The 13,270-nt window shown below is 22.5% G+C and overlaps 1 protein-coding gene across 5 annotated transcripts in view; it reads left to right on the top strand.

Moving 5' to 3' along the window:
• LOC123266339 (protein couch potato-like) overlaps positions 1–9,202 on the top strand; it is a 28,616-nt gene extending 19,414 nt beyond the window's left edge. For 2 of the 5 annotated variants that reach the window (XM_044730569.1, XM_044730568.1), the window contains exons 7-10: positions 1,234–1,367; positions 3,228–3,436; positions 5,770–5,974; positions 7,505–9,202. In XM_044730569.1, coding sequence (XP_044586504.1) covers positions 1,234–1,367; positions 3,228–3,436; positions 5,770–5,974; positions 7,505–7,537 — 581 coding nt within the window. In that variant the 3' untranslated portion in view covers positions 7,538–9,202. The remainder of the gene's footprint in view (positions 1–1,233; positions 1,368–3,227; positions 3,437–5,769; positions 5,975–7,504) is intronic. The other 3 variants (XR_006509751.1, XM_044730571.1, XM_044730570.1) reach the window with 3 other exon arrangements.
• The last annotated feature ends 4,068 nt before the right edge of the window (positions 9,203–13,270 follow it).

Genomic DNA, 13,270 nt, shown 5'->3' with positions numbered 1-13,270 from the left:
TTTTTCATTTTCTATTTTCCTTAAATTCAACCCCCGACCCCTTTTACTAATAATAACTTTATTATTAGCTCGTGCGCTGATAAAAAAATTAAATTGATTCAAAAAAAAATTTTTTTTTATCAAAAATATCATTTAAAAAAAAATTTTATTGTAAGTTAAATTTATTTATAAATATTAATATTTATTTAATTGATAAATATGAATATTTATTTATTAATTAATAAATTAATAAATAAGCGAAATTTAATTAAAATAAAAACAATTTTTTATTTAAATAATTTTTTTGCTTGATTTAAAATGATCAAAATTATATTTTTGATTGAAATATATATTTTTTTTAATCAAATTAATTTTTTTATTAGTGTAAAATTAATAGGTGACAGAAAAGAGGGATTTATATAAATAAATATAACTCAGAAAAATTAAATTATTATATAAATTCAAAATTTAGTCTACATTTTAATTAATTTTTTTATCTATTAAACTTTTTAATAAATTATTTATTAAAAATTTTTTTTTTAATCAAATTAATTTTTTTATTTATGTAAAATTAATAGGTGACAAAAAAGAGGAATTAATATGAATAAAATATAACTCAAAAAAATTATATGAATTAAAAATTATGTCTACATTTAAATTTTTTATTTATTAAAAAAAAAATGTATTCCAATATCACTAAAATTTTATTTAAAAATAATTTATTATTTCTTCAATATAAAAAAAATTTTTTTTAATATTTTAAACTAAATAAACTATATGAATTTATTATTACAAAAATAATTATTTATTTCTAGCCTCGCGGTAAAGATCAATAATTTAAAAATTAATAACTTGAGCAAAGTTTAACACATATTTATACACTGCAACAGACAGTATATAGTTACGTCACCCTGAAAAGCCCACATTAATTACTCTGACACAGTTTTATTTCGATTTGGTATGGTCTCTTGCATTAAAACTGTCTTAATAAAAAATTAAACTTTTTCATAGCGCTAAGGTTTATTTTTGGAAAGGGTAATAAGATAAAATAGTATTGATATAATTGCTAATATTTAAAATTAGACTGCGGTAAGTGACTAAAAAAAATCCTACGTAAATATTATGGGTTAAAAATAACTACAGAAAATTTTAATTCGCAATAAATATATTTGCGCGTAAATTATAGAATAATTAATAATTAATAATTATTTGGAGATTGAAATTTTTGATGTAATATTTAAACAAATTTTTCAGACATAGGAAATCCATTTTTCCCAAGCGGACCAGAATTATGGCATCATCCATTAGCGTACTCAGCTGCGGGTGAACTTCAAGGAACACTTCAACATGCAACACTTGTTCATCCAGCATTACATCCGCAGGTCCCTGTACGTTCCTATCTTTGACTATCTGCAGACAAAGCTCTGGAGCCACCAACAAGTGCCCCAATGCACGTTAGTGATACATGATATCATTTTATTCATTATATATACAATTTTTATTTACAATATTTTTTATTTTCAAGTTTAAAAATTATTTTATTTAATTTTTGTGATAAATTTAATTGTTAATAATTAATTATCAGCAATTTAAATTTATCAAATATTTTACATACATAAATTTTTGAGTTTTAAAAATTTTATACTGATTATTATAAAAGAAAATTATTTATTTTATTGCATTGGTTTGCTGACAAAATATTATTAATCTTCAGCGGTTTTCTCGATTTTTTTTTAGAGTTTATATATTATATTTTTATCAAAGTATTTATTTAATATTATTTTAAATAAATCATTCCCTTTTTATTATTTATTTATTTTTATTATTTAGAGACCGTTAAAGATTAATCAATAATTATAAGTTTTATTAATAATAAATTTATCATCGATATTTCAAAGATTTCATTGATAAATTTTTAATCAAGCGATTTTTAATCGACTCTTTAGTATTGTGACTTTTAAAACTCTCTAAAAAATATCTCTATCGATACTGAAACTTAAAACTGTACGTAGAGTTGTTTACTAACAAGCTAAATTTTGAAATTCGACCTTAAATTGTTTGCTAACAAACAATATTGGAAATTTGATCATAAATTCTGAAAAATGAAGGTCCAAATTCTGTTAAAGTTTAACAAACAGAATTTTTTATTGACAGTTATTTAAGAAAAAATTTTATTACTTTTCTTTCATTGCATACTTCAGGAAAATAACTCAATGCTCTTAAATCTCTAAAAACAGTTACAAAATTAAAAAAAGGATTAAATATAATTATAAAAAATAAAAAGTTTCATAAACCAGATTTTATTTCCTTTTTACAGCGATGAGCTAGCTCTATTCATTCGAAAGCTATTTAAGAATAAAGTCAAGGAAGTAGCGTTTTTTTTTTTTTTTATCATTTTAAAATTTGCAATGGCCACTATTCATAAACTAATTAACCTATTTACTTCATCTTTTAATTTATTCAGGATAATCGCTTCAAGTTTTATTAAGATTCATTTTTCATGATTTAAAAAATAAAAGCGTTATCCATGCACAAATTTTTTTACAGATGATTTTTTAAAATTCTAACAATAAATAATTAAGTAAATAAATGACTTAAAATTTTGTAATTTTAAAACTTTAAAAAAGTTGATTAAAAAAAATTTTTGAAAAATTGATGATATTAGTAGCAGTAATTTGACCAATTTTTAATTTTTTTTTAACAAACAAATTTTTTAACAAGAAATTATTTTTAAAAAATTGCATTTTTTATTTTTTATATTTTTTAGATATCAATTTTTTTAACAAATAAATTTTTTCCAAAAAATTATTTTTAAAAAATTGCATTTTTTATTTTTTTACAATTCTTAGATGTTAATTTTTTTTAACAAATAAATTTTTTCTAAAAAATTATTTTTAAAAAATTGCATTTTTTATTTTTTGCAATTTCTAGATATCAATTTTTTTAACAAATAAATTTTTTCCAAAAATTTATCTTTAAAAAATTACATTTTTTATTTTTTACAATTTCTAGATATCAATTTTTTTTTTAAATAAATTTTTTCCAAAAAATAATTTTTAAAAAATTTCATTTTTTACTTTTTAAAATTTCTTTGTGTCAATTTTTTTTAATAATTTTTATTGCCATAATCAATTTGTTACAAAAACTCTTAAAATTGTCAAATATCTGCTAATTAAATTTCATAAAAAATTGCAATAATTTCAAAATATAATTTTATAAAAATATGCGTTTATAATTAATTTTTTTAGGCTCCGATGTCTTTACCCCACCCAACGACATTGACGTCAATACACGCATCTTTACCACACTTTTTACCATCACCAGCTCTAGCTTCTCCAGTTGGCTCATCATCATCTCAACCGAGTATAGCTGTTAGTAATGCTCCATGCTCAACTCTCTTTGTTGCAAATCTTGGACAATTCGTTTCTGAGCACGAATTAACCGAGATCTTTAATAGGTAAGTACATAGATTCAATATTCCAAATATTCCAACAAATCTAAAGAAGAAATTTAATTAATTAATTTTAATTTGAATTTACACATGTCCAAAAATTAAAAAATTAGATATTATCTGGTGATTGATTGATGAATCTTCCCAGATTGTTCCTGATGATAATTTAACCGAAAATTAAATAGCGATCCGCTTTTGTACTTACTAAAACAACGCACAGATAATTTTATTTAAATTATTCATGATTTAATGGATGATTGAAACTCTCGGGTAAACTGTTGGTATCGATTGCATTTAAAAGGGCACTGGTAAATTAGTATTCATGTCGTTCAATCGAGAGCATGGACAATCGACTCTAGTAAACATTGTTGCCAACTTTGAATATTATTCAATAGTTTTTTTATCTTTTTTCATGGAAATATAATAGTAATTATAATAATAATAGCGATTTCCGATTTATTTTTTTTTAAATACATAATTACAGTTGTTGATTTTAAGTTGTCTGCTGAATTGATTCAACAATATTGTAGATACAACAAAAGAATTCAGATTTATTTACCAATAAAATATATTCGTGATTAAAATATTATTTCAATTAATCGGAAACCTTTGCCGAAGTAATTGTAAAACCAGACAAAAAAAGTCTGGAGTAAAACATGAAGAAAAAACAACGTTTTATTATACAGTTTATTATTACTGTGTTATGCGTAAATGTATTTACTTGCCTGATATTGCATTTTTCTCTCACGATTATTATTGAAACTTTAATTACTAAGTTTATTATAGCATTAGCATGATCATTGTTTTTAATTATAAGCTTGAAAAGAAGAAAAAAATGTTTTTTTAAATATCTGTAGAATTTTTTAAATTATTATTATTGAACCAAATAGTTTATTAAATATTATCTATATTATTAAGATAATAAGAAAAATTTTGTTTTTAGGATAGTCTTATGATTATTGATAAAATCGGTTTTTTTAAGGGAAATTTAGTGGTGGATACATAATTAAGAAATGACCTTGTATCTTGTGAACTATTGACATTTTTAAAAATATAAGCTCATCCCAATGATACACTCATCGAGACCTTTCATTTGAGTACCCACATCAATTTTTCATATATTTATATATATTATATATATATATATATATATATATATATATATATATATATATATATATATATATATATATATATATATATATATATATATATATATATATATATATATATGTATATATGAAAAATATATCAAAAATGCATGTGGGTACTCAAATGAAAGCTCTTGATGAGTATAACATCGAAATGATCTTATATCTTTATAAAAGTCAATAGTTAAGAAAGTACAAAGCAATTTAACATAATTAAGAAACAAACTTGTATCTTATGAAATATTGACATTTTTAAAAATATAAGCTCATCCCAATGATACATTCATCGAGACCTTTCATTTGAGTACCCACATCAATTTTTCATATATTTATATATATTATATATATATGTATATATGAAAAATATATCAAAAATACATGTGGGTACTCAAATGAAAGCTCTTGATGAGTGTAACATCGGGATGAGCTTATATCTTTAAAAATGCCAATAGTTAAAAAAGTACAGTGCAATTTATCAAAAGTCATTATTTAATAAACCAAAATTTTATTTAATTATAGTTCACAAGTCACGGCAGTCACATAGTGACTGCAAGGTTGCTAGTAATAATAATTTTAGCATTAAAACTTGAAAAAAAAAATGGGAAGAAATACTATTTACATGTATGCGCATCACTTTCTTCAATTTTATCAGATACCAATAGTAAAATTTTTTATTAAATCCAGTCTTTTTATCAAAATAAATAACATGATAAATTTAATTGAAGAAAATTGTAAATATATAAATATTTAAGTGTAACTAATGAAGCTTCTGTTATAAATAAGTTACTAAGTATCGAGACCGATCAAAAAACAACATATCAATAAACAACTACACACATACAAACGCTCACATACATTAATTATGTATATAAATCATGATAAAAAATATCAGTACCTTACACATATAATAGCTGTATTATCATCCACATCAATCATTTTTTCTTAAATAATTATTTTTTAGCAAACTGCAACAAAAATTATACATAAGTTATTTTTGTTCCTAAATAGCATAGTTATTTGATATAATTGTCCATATTAATCATTATCAATAGGATTAAGTACATGAATTATCACACTTGGATAACAAACATTACCACTTAAATTTATTTAGTATCAAGAATAACTAATTTAATTTACTTAAATCAATTAATAGCACGTATCTGTACTGCTTTTCTTATTTGTGCACAGTTTTTCTGGTTTCTGTCGGCTTCGTATGCACACAAAGGGCGGCTCACCTGTGGCCTTTGTCGAATTTCAAGACGTTCGCTATGCAGCTCAAGCGATGGGCGCCCTCCAAGGATCCTTACTCCTCTCCTCTGACCGGGGACCGATACGAATTGAATATGCCAAGTCAAAAATGGCCGAGGTGGGCTTTACAAACCTCTGGATCGAAGTAGGTTTCCTTTTTGTATATCATTTTCGTATCACAAATTCGCAACATTGCTTATTCACTATTTATTTATTATTCTACAGTATTTCATTTATAATAAGTCACCAATTGCATGATCACAGTAAAATTAAATATTTAATAAATAATTTACTTATAAGTTTGTAATTAATTTTATCTAACTCAACAATTACACAAAAAAAAACTTAACAAAACAAATAATTATATTTCTTCCCTATACACGGAAAAAAGAAAACTCGAAAAATTACAGTATACAATGTAACGTGGCGCTTCGTGATGAAAACTGGAAAAATTACAGTCTCAGATTGTAATTATTACAAATTTTATAAGAATTACATTTAAGAATGTAATATTTACATTGAAAGCTCTGAATATTAAATTAAAAAATTGAATTTAGAAAAATGTTATTTCAAACTGTAATTTTTCTAGTTTCGATTATGACGGAACTGATTTTATATTTTATACTGTAATTTTTCGAGTTTTCTTTTTTCCGTGTAGTCTTCTGAAAATATCAGCAATTACTGTTTTATTATTATTATTATTATTATTATTATTATTATTATTATTATTATTATTATTATTATAAAAACAATTTGAGCTTTATTATATAAGTTTATATATATATATATATATATATATATATATATATATATATATATATATATATATATATATATTGTATGCAAGTATATTTTTTTATTCATATTATTTTGATATAAATTTATATTCTTCTCATGCTTTTACATGTTCATTGATGTCAACAATACAAAAAACTACTACAATTATCATTACATATTCTTCCCATTAAAAATAAATTTACAAATGATAAAAAAATATTTTTTTTTCTCATCTGATATTTTACTTTCAACAAAGAATATCATTATATATTAATAAACTACACTATAACTCGGATCGATACTTAGTTTTATAACCGCGATTGTATTATCGATTCGTGTTCTCTTTTTTTTCAAACTTTTTTATTCTACAATTCTAAAAAGTGTTTCTTCGTTAAAAAAAAGTACTTTATGTAAAATAATTCTGTAATTATTTACAAGTAGGGTCAATATTTTGGGCCATAACTAGGTGAAAAATTAACATCTTCAAATTACGGCGTATTTATGACAAAAAATGTCGTGGAAAAAAATAAAGATTTCGATAGTTTTTTTGTTTTTAAAAATTTCTATTTTATCTTTTTTTGATGTATTTTTTTAAATTACATAAAAAAACGAACAATTAAAAAGAAAAAGTTGAATATCAAAATTTTCAAAAAAATTTATAAATTTTTTTGAAAATTTGTTTAAATTGTGATAATCAATTTTTTTTTCAAATCGTTCATTTTTTATGTATTTTTAATAAAAATATATCAATAAAATCAAATAGAAATTTCGTTAAAAAAATGAAAATTAAAATAGTTGACCCGACTTGTAAATATTTACCAATAATTTTTTACAGGCTTAAAAAAATTAAAACCTGTATTTATTATACATTAAAAAAAAATTATCTATAATTTTTCAGGGATCCAAGGGAGAAAAAAATGGGCAACCTTAAAATTGACATTAATGGAATGTGAAGAATAAAGAGATTTTTTGGAGCTGAGTAAGGCCACTGAAGAAATGTTGCTTTTTTATAAAATCTGCAAGCAGTTGGAGGTAAAGGTAAAATCTAAATTGGTGTCTCGTAAATCAAAGTCGATTGAATTCTGTTACTACAGCGCTTATAGGAAATTTACAATTTTTTAACTCTTGTTACGAGATGTGTGCTATACGTCTAAAGCTTGGGTGATAATTCTTCTTTTTTTAATTAATTAATTGTTTATTATCTGCTTAACTGAAACGATCAATAATTAATTTTATGCACATCAATTTACGTAGAAAAAAATTTGTTATTTAATTATTTATTATTTTCCTAATTACAGGAATTTTATTAAAGCTTTTAGGCGAAATTGTTAAATTGTTAACTTCTAGGTAATTATTATTACTTATAAGATTATCATTATTATTATTATTATATTAAAAAATAAACCACAACTATGATTATAAATTATAATAATCAAGCTTGGTTTAAAGAAAATTTTATTAAAAAAATTTCTATTATTTCTTCACAAAAAAATAAATTTTTTTCAACTATTTTAAATGAATTTTTTTTTACATAATAATAATAATGATAGTCAAATGATTCGAATTAAATGCTATTTAAAAGTATATGTATTGTTGCAACTATAATTGGGCATGAATGAAGTATAAGTCACAAAAGACTATTTGAAAAAAAAATCATGGAAGTAACAAAAAAAAAAAAAAAAAAAAAAAGAAGAAGAAATGAAAAATCTAGCTCTAAGTAAAAAATCCTTTTACGAACATCAAGTTTAATACCAAAGGTGCCCTAAAAAACGTGTAATTATGTTTTTTATCAGCAAATATCGTGTTTGACGCGAGGATAGCTGGCTATTATAAAATTGAATTTGACAGTGTGTACATGCGTACGTGAGAATAAGAATGATTAAAGTGAAAAAAAAAAAAAAAAATCACAATAACGAATCAACACTTAAATGGTGTATAAATAATAAATTCTCTTAGTAATGATAATGATAATGATAATGGTGAAAGTATTGACTCGTTAATTATAAATTATATGAATGAAAACATATCAATAGAAATTAAGAAGAAATATTTATCAAAGATATACGATAAATATTGATATAAAGAAGAAAAAAAAAATGAGTATGGTAAAACAGCGAAACCAAAAAATAATAAAACATTAATACTTGATGGATAAATAAAACTAGTGTATAACTTACAACGTCTGTGTATTTGTAATAAAGTAGCAAAGGTGTGCCCCGTGTGCTAGAACGGCCAACTCGGCACGTAATTTGCCCAAGTGCCTTCCCGTTGGTCGAGTCATGCTAACTGTACTGTAAGTCACGTCCCGTGTAATCGTCAAACGCCGTCGCTTGAACCGAATTATTCCGACCTCAATTTTTTCTTATATTACTAACTCTTTCTTTTTTTTTTTATTCATTTTATTCCGTTGTAATTTTTTTATTTCTTCTTGTCTAGTGTAATATTTCTGATATATTTACTTCAAATTTTTAATAATTGTTCACTTATCGAACCTCTTTTTTAAAATTTATTTTAATTAATATAACTGGGCATTTATGTATATTCTAATTGTACTAGACATATCAGTAATTAAAGTATTACAAACGGGAGTGAAAAATCCATAATGAGAGTGAGCTCTATACATTGATTATAATATAAAGAAATTATAGAAAAAAAAAAGTAATTAAATTTAAATAACTACACGAAAAAAACAAGATGACACTGGATATCATCCCAGATTATACTCAGTGATATCTGGGGTGAAAAAAAATGTAAGATTGTTTTTAAAACAATTTTTGACTATCCTAATAAGATAATGCTGAGTGCGCAGACGCTAGAAAAAAAATAGTGAAGATATCTAGGTATAATCCAAGATTATACGGAGTATAATCCTAATTATAAAGGATACTATTTTGGATTAGATCCAGTGTAATTTTACTGAGATATTACTGGGTGGAATCGGAGATTACAATTATAATCCAGATATCACTCAGTACAATCTGGATTATACTAGCTACTATCTGAAATTTTATTTTTCTACAGATATTGCACAGAAAGAAAAATTTCTTGACTGGAGAATAAAATTCTTGGCTCAAGAAAATTTTCGGGTGTCTGAAGGAAGAGAAGTTGTGCTGGTCGAAGTGAAAATTTTTCTTGAAATTCTAATTCTTGGTGGAAGTCATTTTTTCTTAATTTTATCATAAATACTTGATACAATAAATTTTTATATTTGATCAAAATTTTTAGATACTTTAGGGAAGCAGCGCCACCTGCTTCAGCTGAGAAAAAAATTTTCTCACCTTGAGAAAATTTTTCTCGAGAATATTTGATACCCAATTTATATTATTTTAGCGTGCAATTATACATATTGAATGAAAAAAAATGATTAAATATTATTTAATCTTCCCATTTGACATGTTAATCAATAAAAATTTATTTCTATCTTTATATTTAATTTTTTGGAGCAAGAGAGAAATTTTCTCAAGACAAGAAAATTTACTTCTATCAAGAACTAAATTTTTTGGAGCTCGAGGCTGAATTTTCTCAAAACAAGATTTTTTTTACTTGAATAAATTTTCTTCGATCAAGATACGTATTTCTTAGAGCAAGAGAATTAATTTTGTTGAAATTTCTTGTCAAAAAAAATTTTTTTTTCGCTCAAAAAAATAATTAGTAGAAAAATATTTTCTTGGCTCAGAACCTTTTTTTCTGTGTTGATATAATCTGGGATGATACCCAGTGTCATCTTGTTCTTTCCGTGTACGGTAATTATTTAAAGTTAGAGAATAACTATTATATTGAACAGTAATAGTACTAGGTATTTCATAATGTTCAATATATCGTGATTCATAGACATCCTTGGCGTTTTGCATAACATTTATGATAAAGTGAGAAGATAGTATAAATTATGATATAGAGTAAATAAAATAATAACAACAATAACAATAATAATATTATTAATAATAGTAATAATAAAAAATCTTAGAAAAGTTTATTATTTTTCTACATTTGATCAACCATCATGCTATTTATAAATTAAATTTTTTTCTTCTCAAATTTAAATGCTACCGTCCTCTTATGCATGCTTTAACGCGTAATTATTATTATTAGTAATTATTCTGTTGTTATTGCTGTTGTTGTTACTATTATTAGTTTTTCTATTAATTATTATTTAATTGTTTTTTAAAAATAAGACGTCAATTGACTTACGTGATTAATAATTTAATATCATTAGAAAGTAATACCCGTTAAGAAAAGGGATTTTTTAAAATTAAGACTATAAATATAAATAATTTGTGTAAAAATAATATTTAGCTACATAATTCACATATCGATAGGCGTACATAAGTTTTAAAATATATATTCGATTTCGTGATAATAATAACTAATACATATCAGCAAGTTAATTACTTACAAAGTAATGAAACTATTATTCAGCTAAAAAATTGAAAAAAAAATTAAGTAATATCTTTAACAAAAGAAATACAGACATATCAATTAATATTATATAAAGTTACTGTCAGATTGAATTTATAATAAAACTTGAAGCGACGTTTATACATTTAATAAATTTTCTGCAGTAAGACGCGACATTATTTTAATAATATATATAAATAATGATAATTATAATACTATCTGATTTCACTGAAGTTCTACTTTCGAGAAAGTTTTTAGTTTATCTTAAATTAGTAGTAAGAAGAATTTATAATATTTTTTAAAAATAATTCAAGCTATTGAATTTTTTTTTTTTACCAAAGTGATAAATTATTTTTTGAGGTTTAAATTGATTTCAGACAATGATTGTGTCAGTATAAAAATTGATTTTTGAAATAGAACACATTTTCAAGGATTGAAAAGTAAGAATTTTGAGGCCTTAAATTATTAATAAACTGGCAAAATTTCACGGTATTAGTTATTAAAAAAAATTGTATATTATATATTTATAAATTTGGACGTTCTATAATTATTCGATTAGTTTTTAAATTAATAATTCAAAAAATAAATTTAATAATAGGTAATTATTTACAAGTGGAATCAAACCTATTTTGGACCATAACTAGGTAAAAAATAATTTATGATTAAAAAAATAAAGATTTTTTGTGTTCAAAAGTTGGAAAAAATTTTGGCTCTTATTTTTTGGGATAAAATTTCTATTTTATCTTTTTTTGAAGTTTTTGATAGATTTTTTTTTGAAAAGTACATAAAAAAACGAATTTAAAACAATTTAAAAAAAAGTTGAATATTACAATAAAAAATTTGTTAAAATTCAAAAAGAAAAAAATTTTTAATAATTGATAATTGATAATCACTATTTGTACACCTGGAATGTAATTTTGAAATCATCCTTTTCGCGTCAATTTTTATTTTATTTGCTGGTCCTCCAAATTTCCTATTAATTGTTCATTTTTTTTTTTATAATTTAAAAAAAAAAATATTGTAAAAAACAAAAAATAAAGATTTTGATAGCTTTTTTGCTTTCAAAAGTTGAAAAAAATTTTGGCTCTCATATTTTTGGATAAAATTTCTATTTTATCTCTTTTTGGTGTTTTAAAAAAAATTTTTTTTTAAAAACGAACAATTTAAAAAAATAAAAGTTAAATATCACAATTTTATAAAAAATTTAGAAATTTTTTAAAAAATTTGTTAAATTTCTAATAATCAATTTTTTTTAACTGTTCATTTTTTTATATACTTTTCAAAAAAAAAATATCAATAAAATCAAATAGAAATTTCATTAAAAAAAATGAAAATGAAAATAGTCGACTCCACTTGTAAATATTTAACGAACCATATTGTTAAAAAAAAAAAAAAAAAAAAAAAAAATTGACACAACAATCAGAAATTTCAGTACCGCTGTTACAACGATTTATGCTTACTTCCAATTTCACGCCATGACGATCTCACTGCTACGCTCTAATTTTCAACTTTTCTTTATTATCTACTTTTTCTAAGCCTTTGTCTTTTTTACCTTAAACTTATATTAAATAAAAAGAATCGTCATGAAATAAAAAAAAATAATTTTTTTCACTATTATAGAATTTGCTGATAATTTAAAAATTGAATTTTAGGAAAAAATGTAAATATAAACTATGAAATTTCTTTATTGTTGAATTTAAACGAAATGAATTTGATAGTGTGAATGAAAGTAATTAAAAATAAACAATCGTGTATTCTACAATAAGCTTCAATGAATTAAGAGTCAACAAAAACTATTAAATTGAATTTAAATAACTATAGGTTGGATTCAGAAGTGCTTTACACGTGAAACTAACTCATATCATTAGATAGTAATTGCTATTTATATACTTTAATTATTAATTAACTAATTATTAACTAAATAAAAATTAATTGCCGATGAAATTATACATGCATGTGTTTTTTAGTTTTGTATTTAGTTTTTCAAGTATTATAAATTATATATAAATATAAATATATATTAAATACTAAAGTAAACAAAGAAAAAGTTGATGAATAAACAAATTAAATGGTGATTATTAGAACTAATGTTTAATACATTTAATACATTTACTATATTTATTATATTATGAAAGAAAGTATGTTAAAAAAATATTGAAACCACTAAACCGTCATAATGCGTACAAAATAATCGACGGAACAAAAACAAATGGGGTTTATACTATAAAAACATCAGTGAGAACGGATATTAATAATATATAGTACTTTT

Source organism: Cotesia glomerata, linkage group LG5 (assembly GCF_020080835.1).
Source record: "Cotesia glomerata isolate CgM1 linkage group LG5, MPM_Cglom_v2.3, whole genome shotgun sequence".
NCBI lineage: Eukaryota > Metazoa > Arthropoda > Insecta > Hymenoptera > Braconidae > Cotesia > Cotesia glomerata.
The sequence above is the reverse complement of the archived record's forward strand: the minus strand, read 5'-3'. Positions and strand labels throughout refer to the sequence as shown.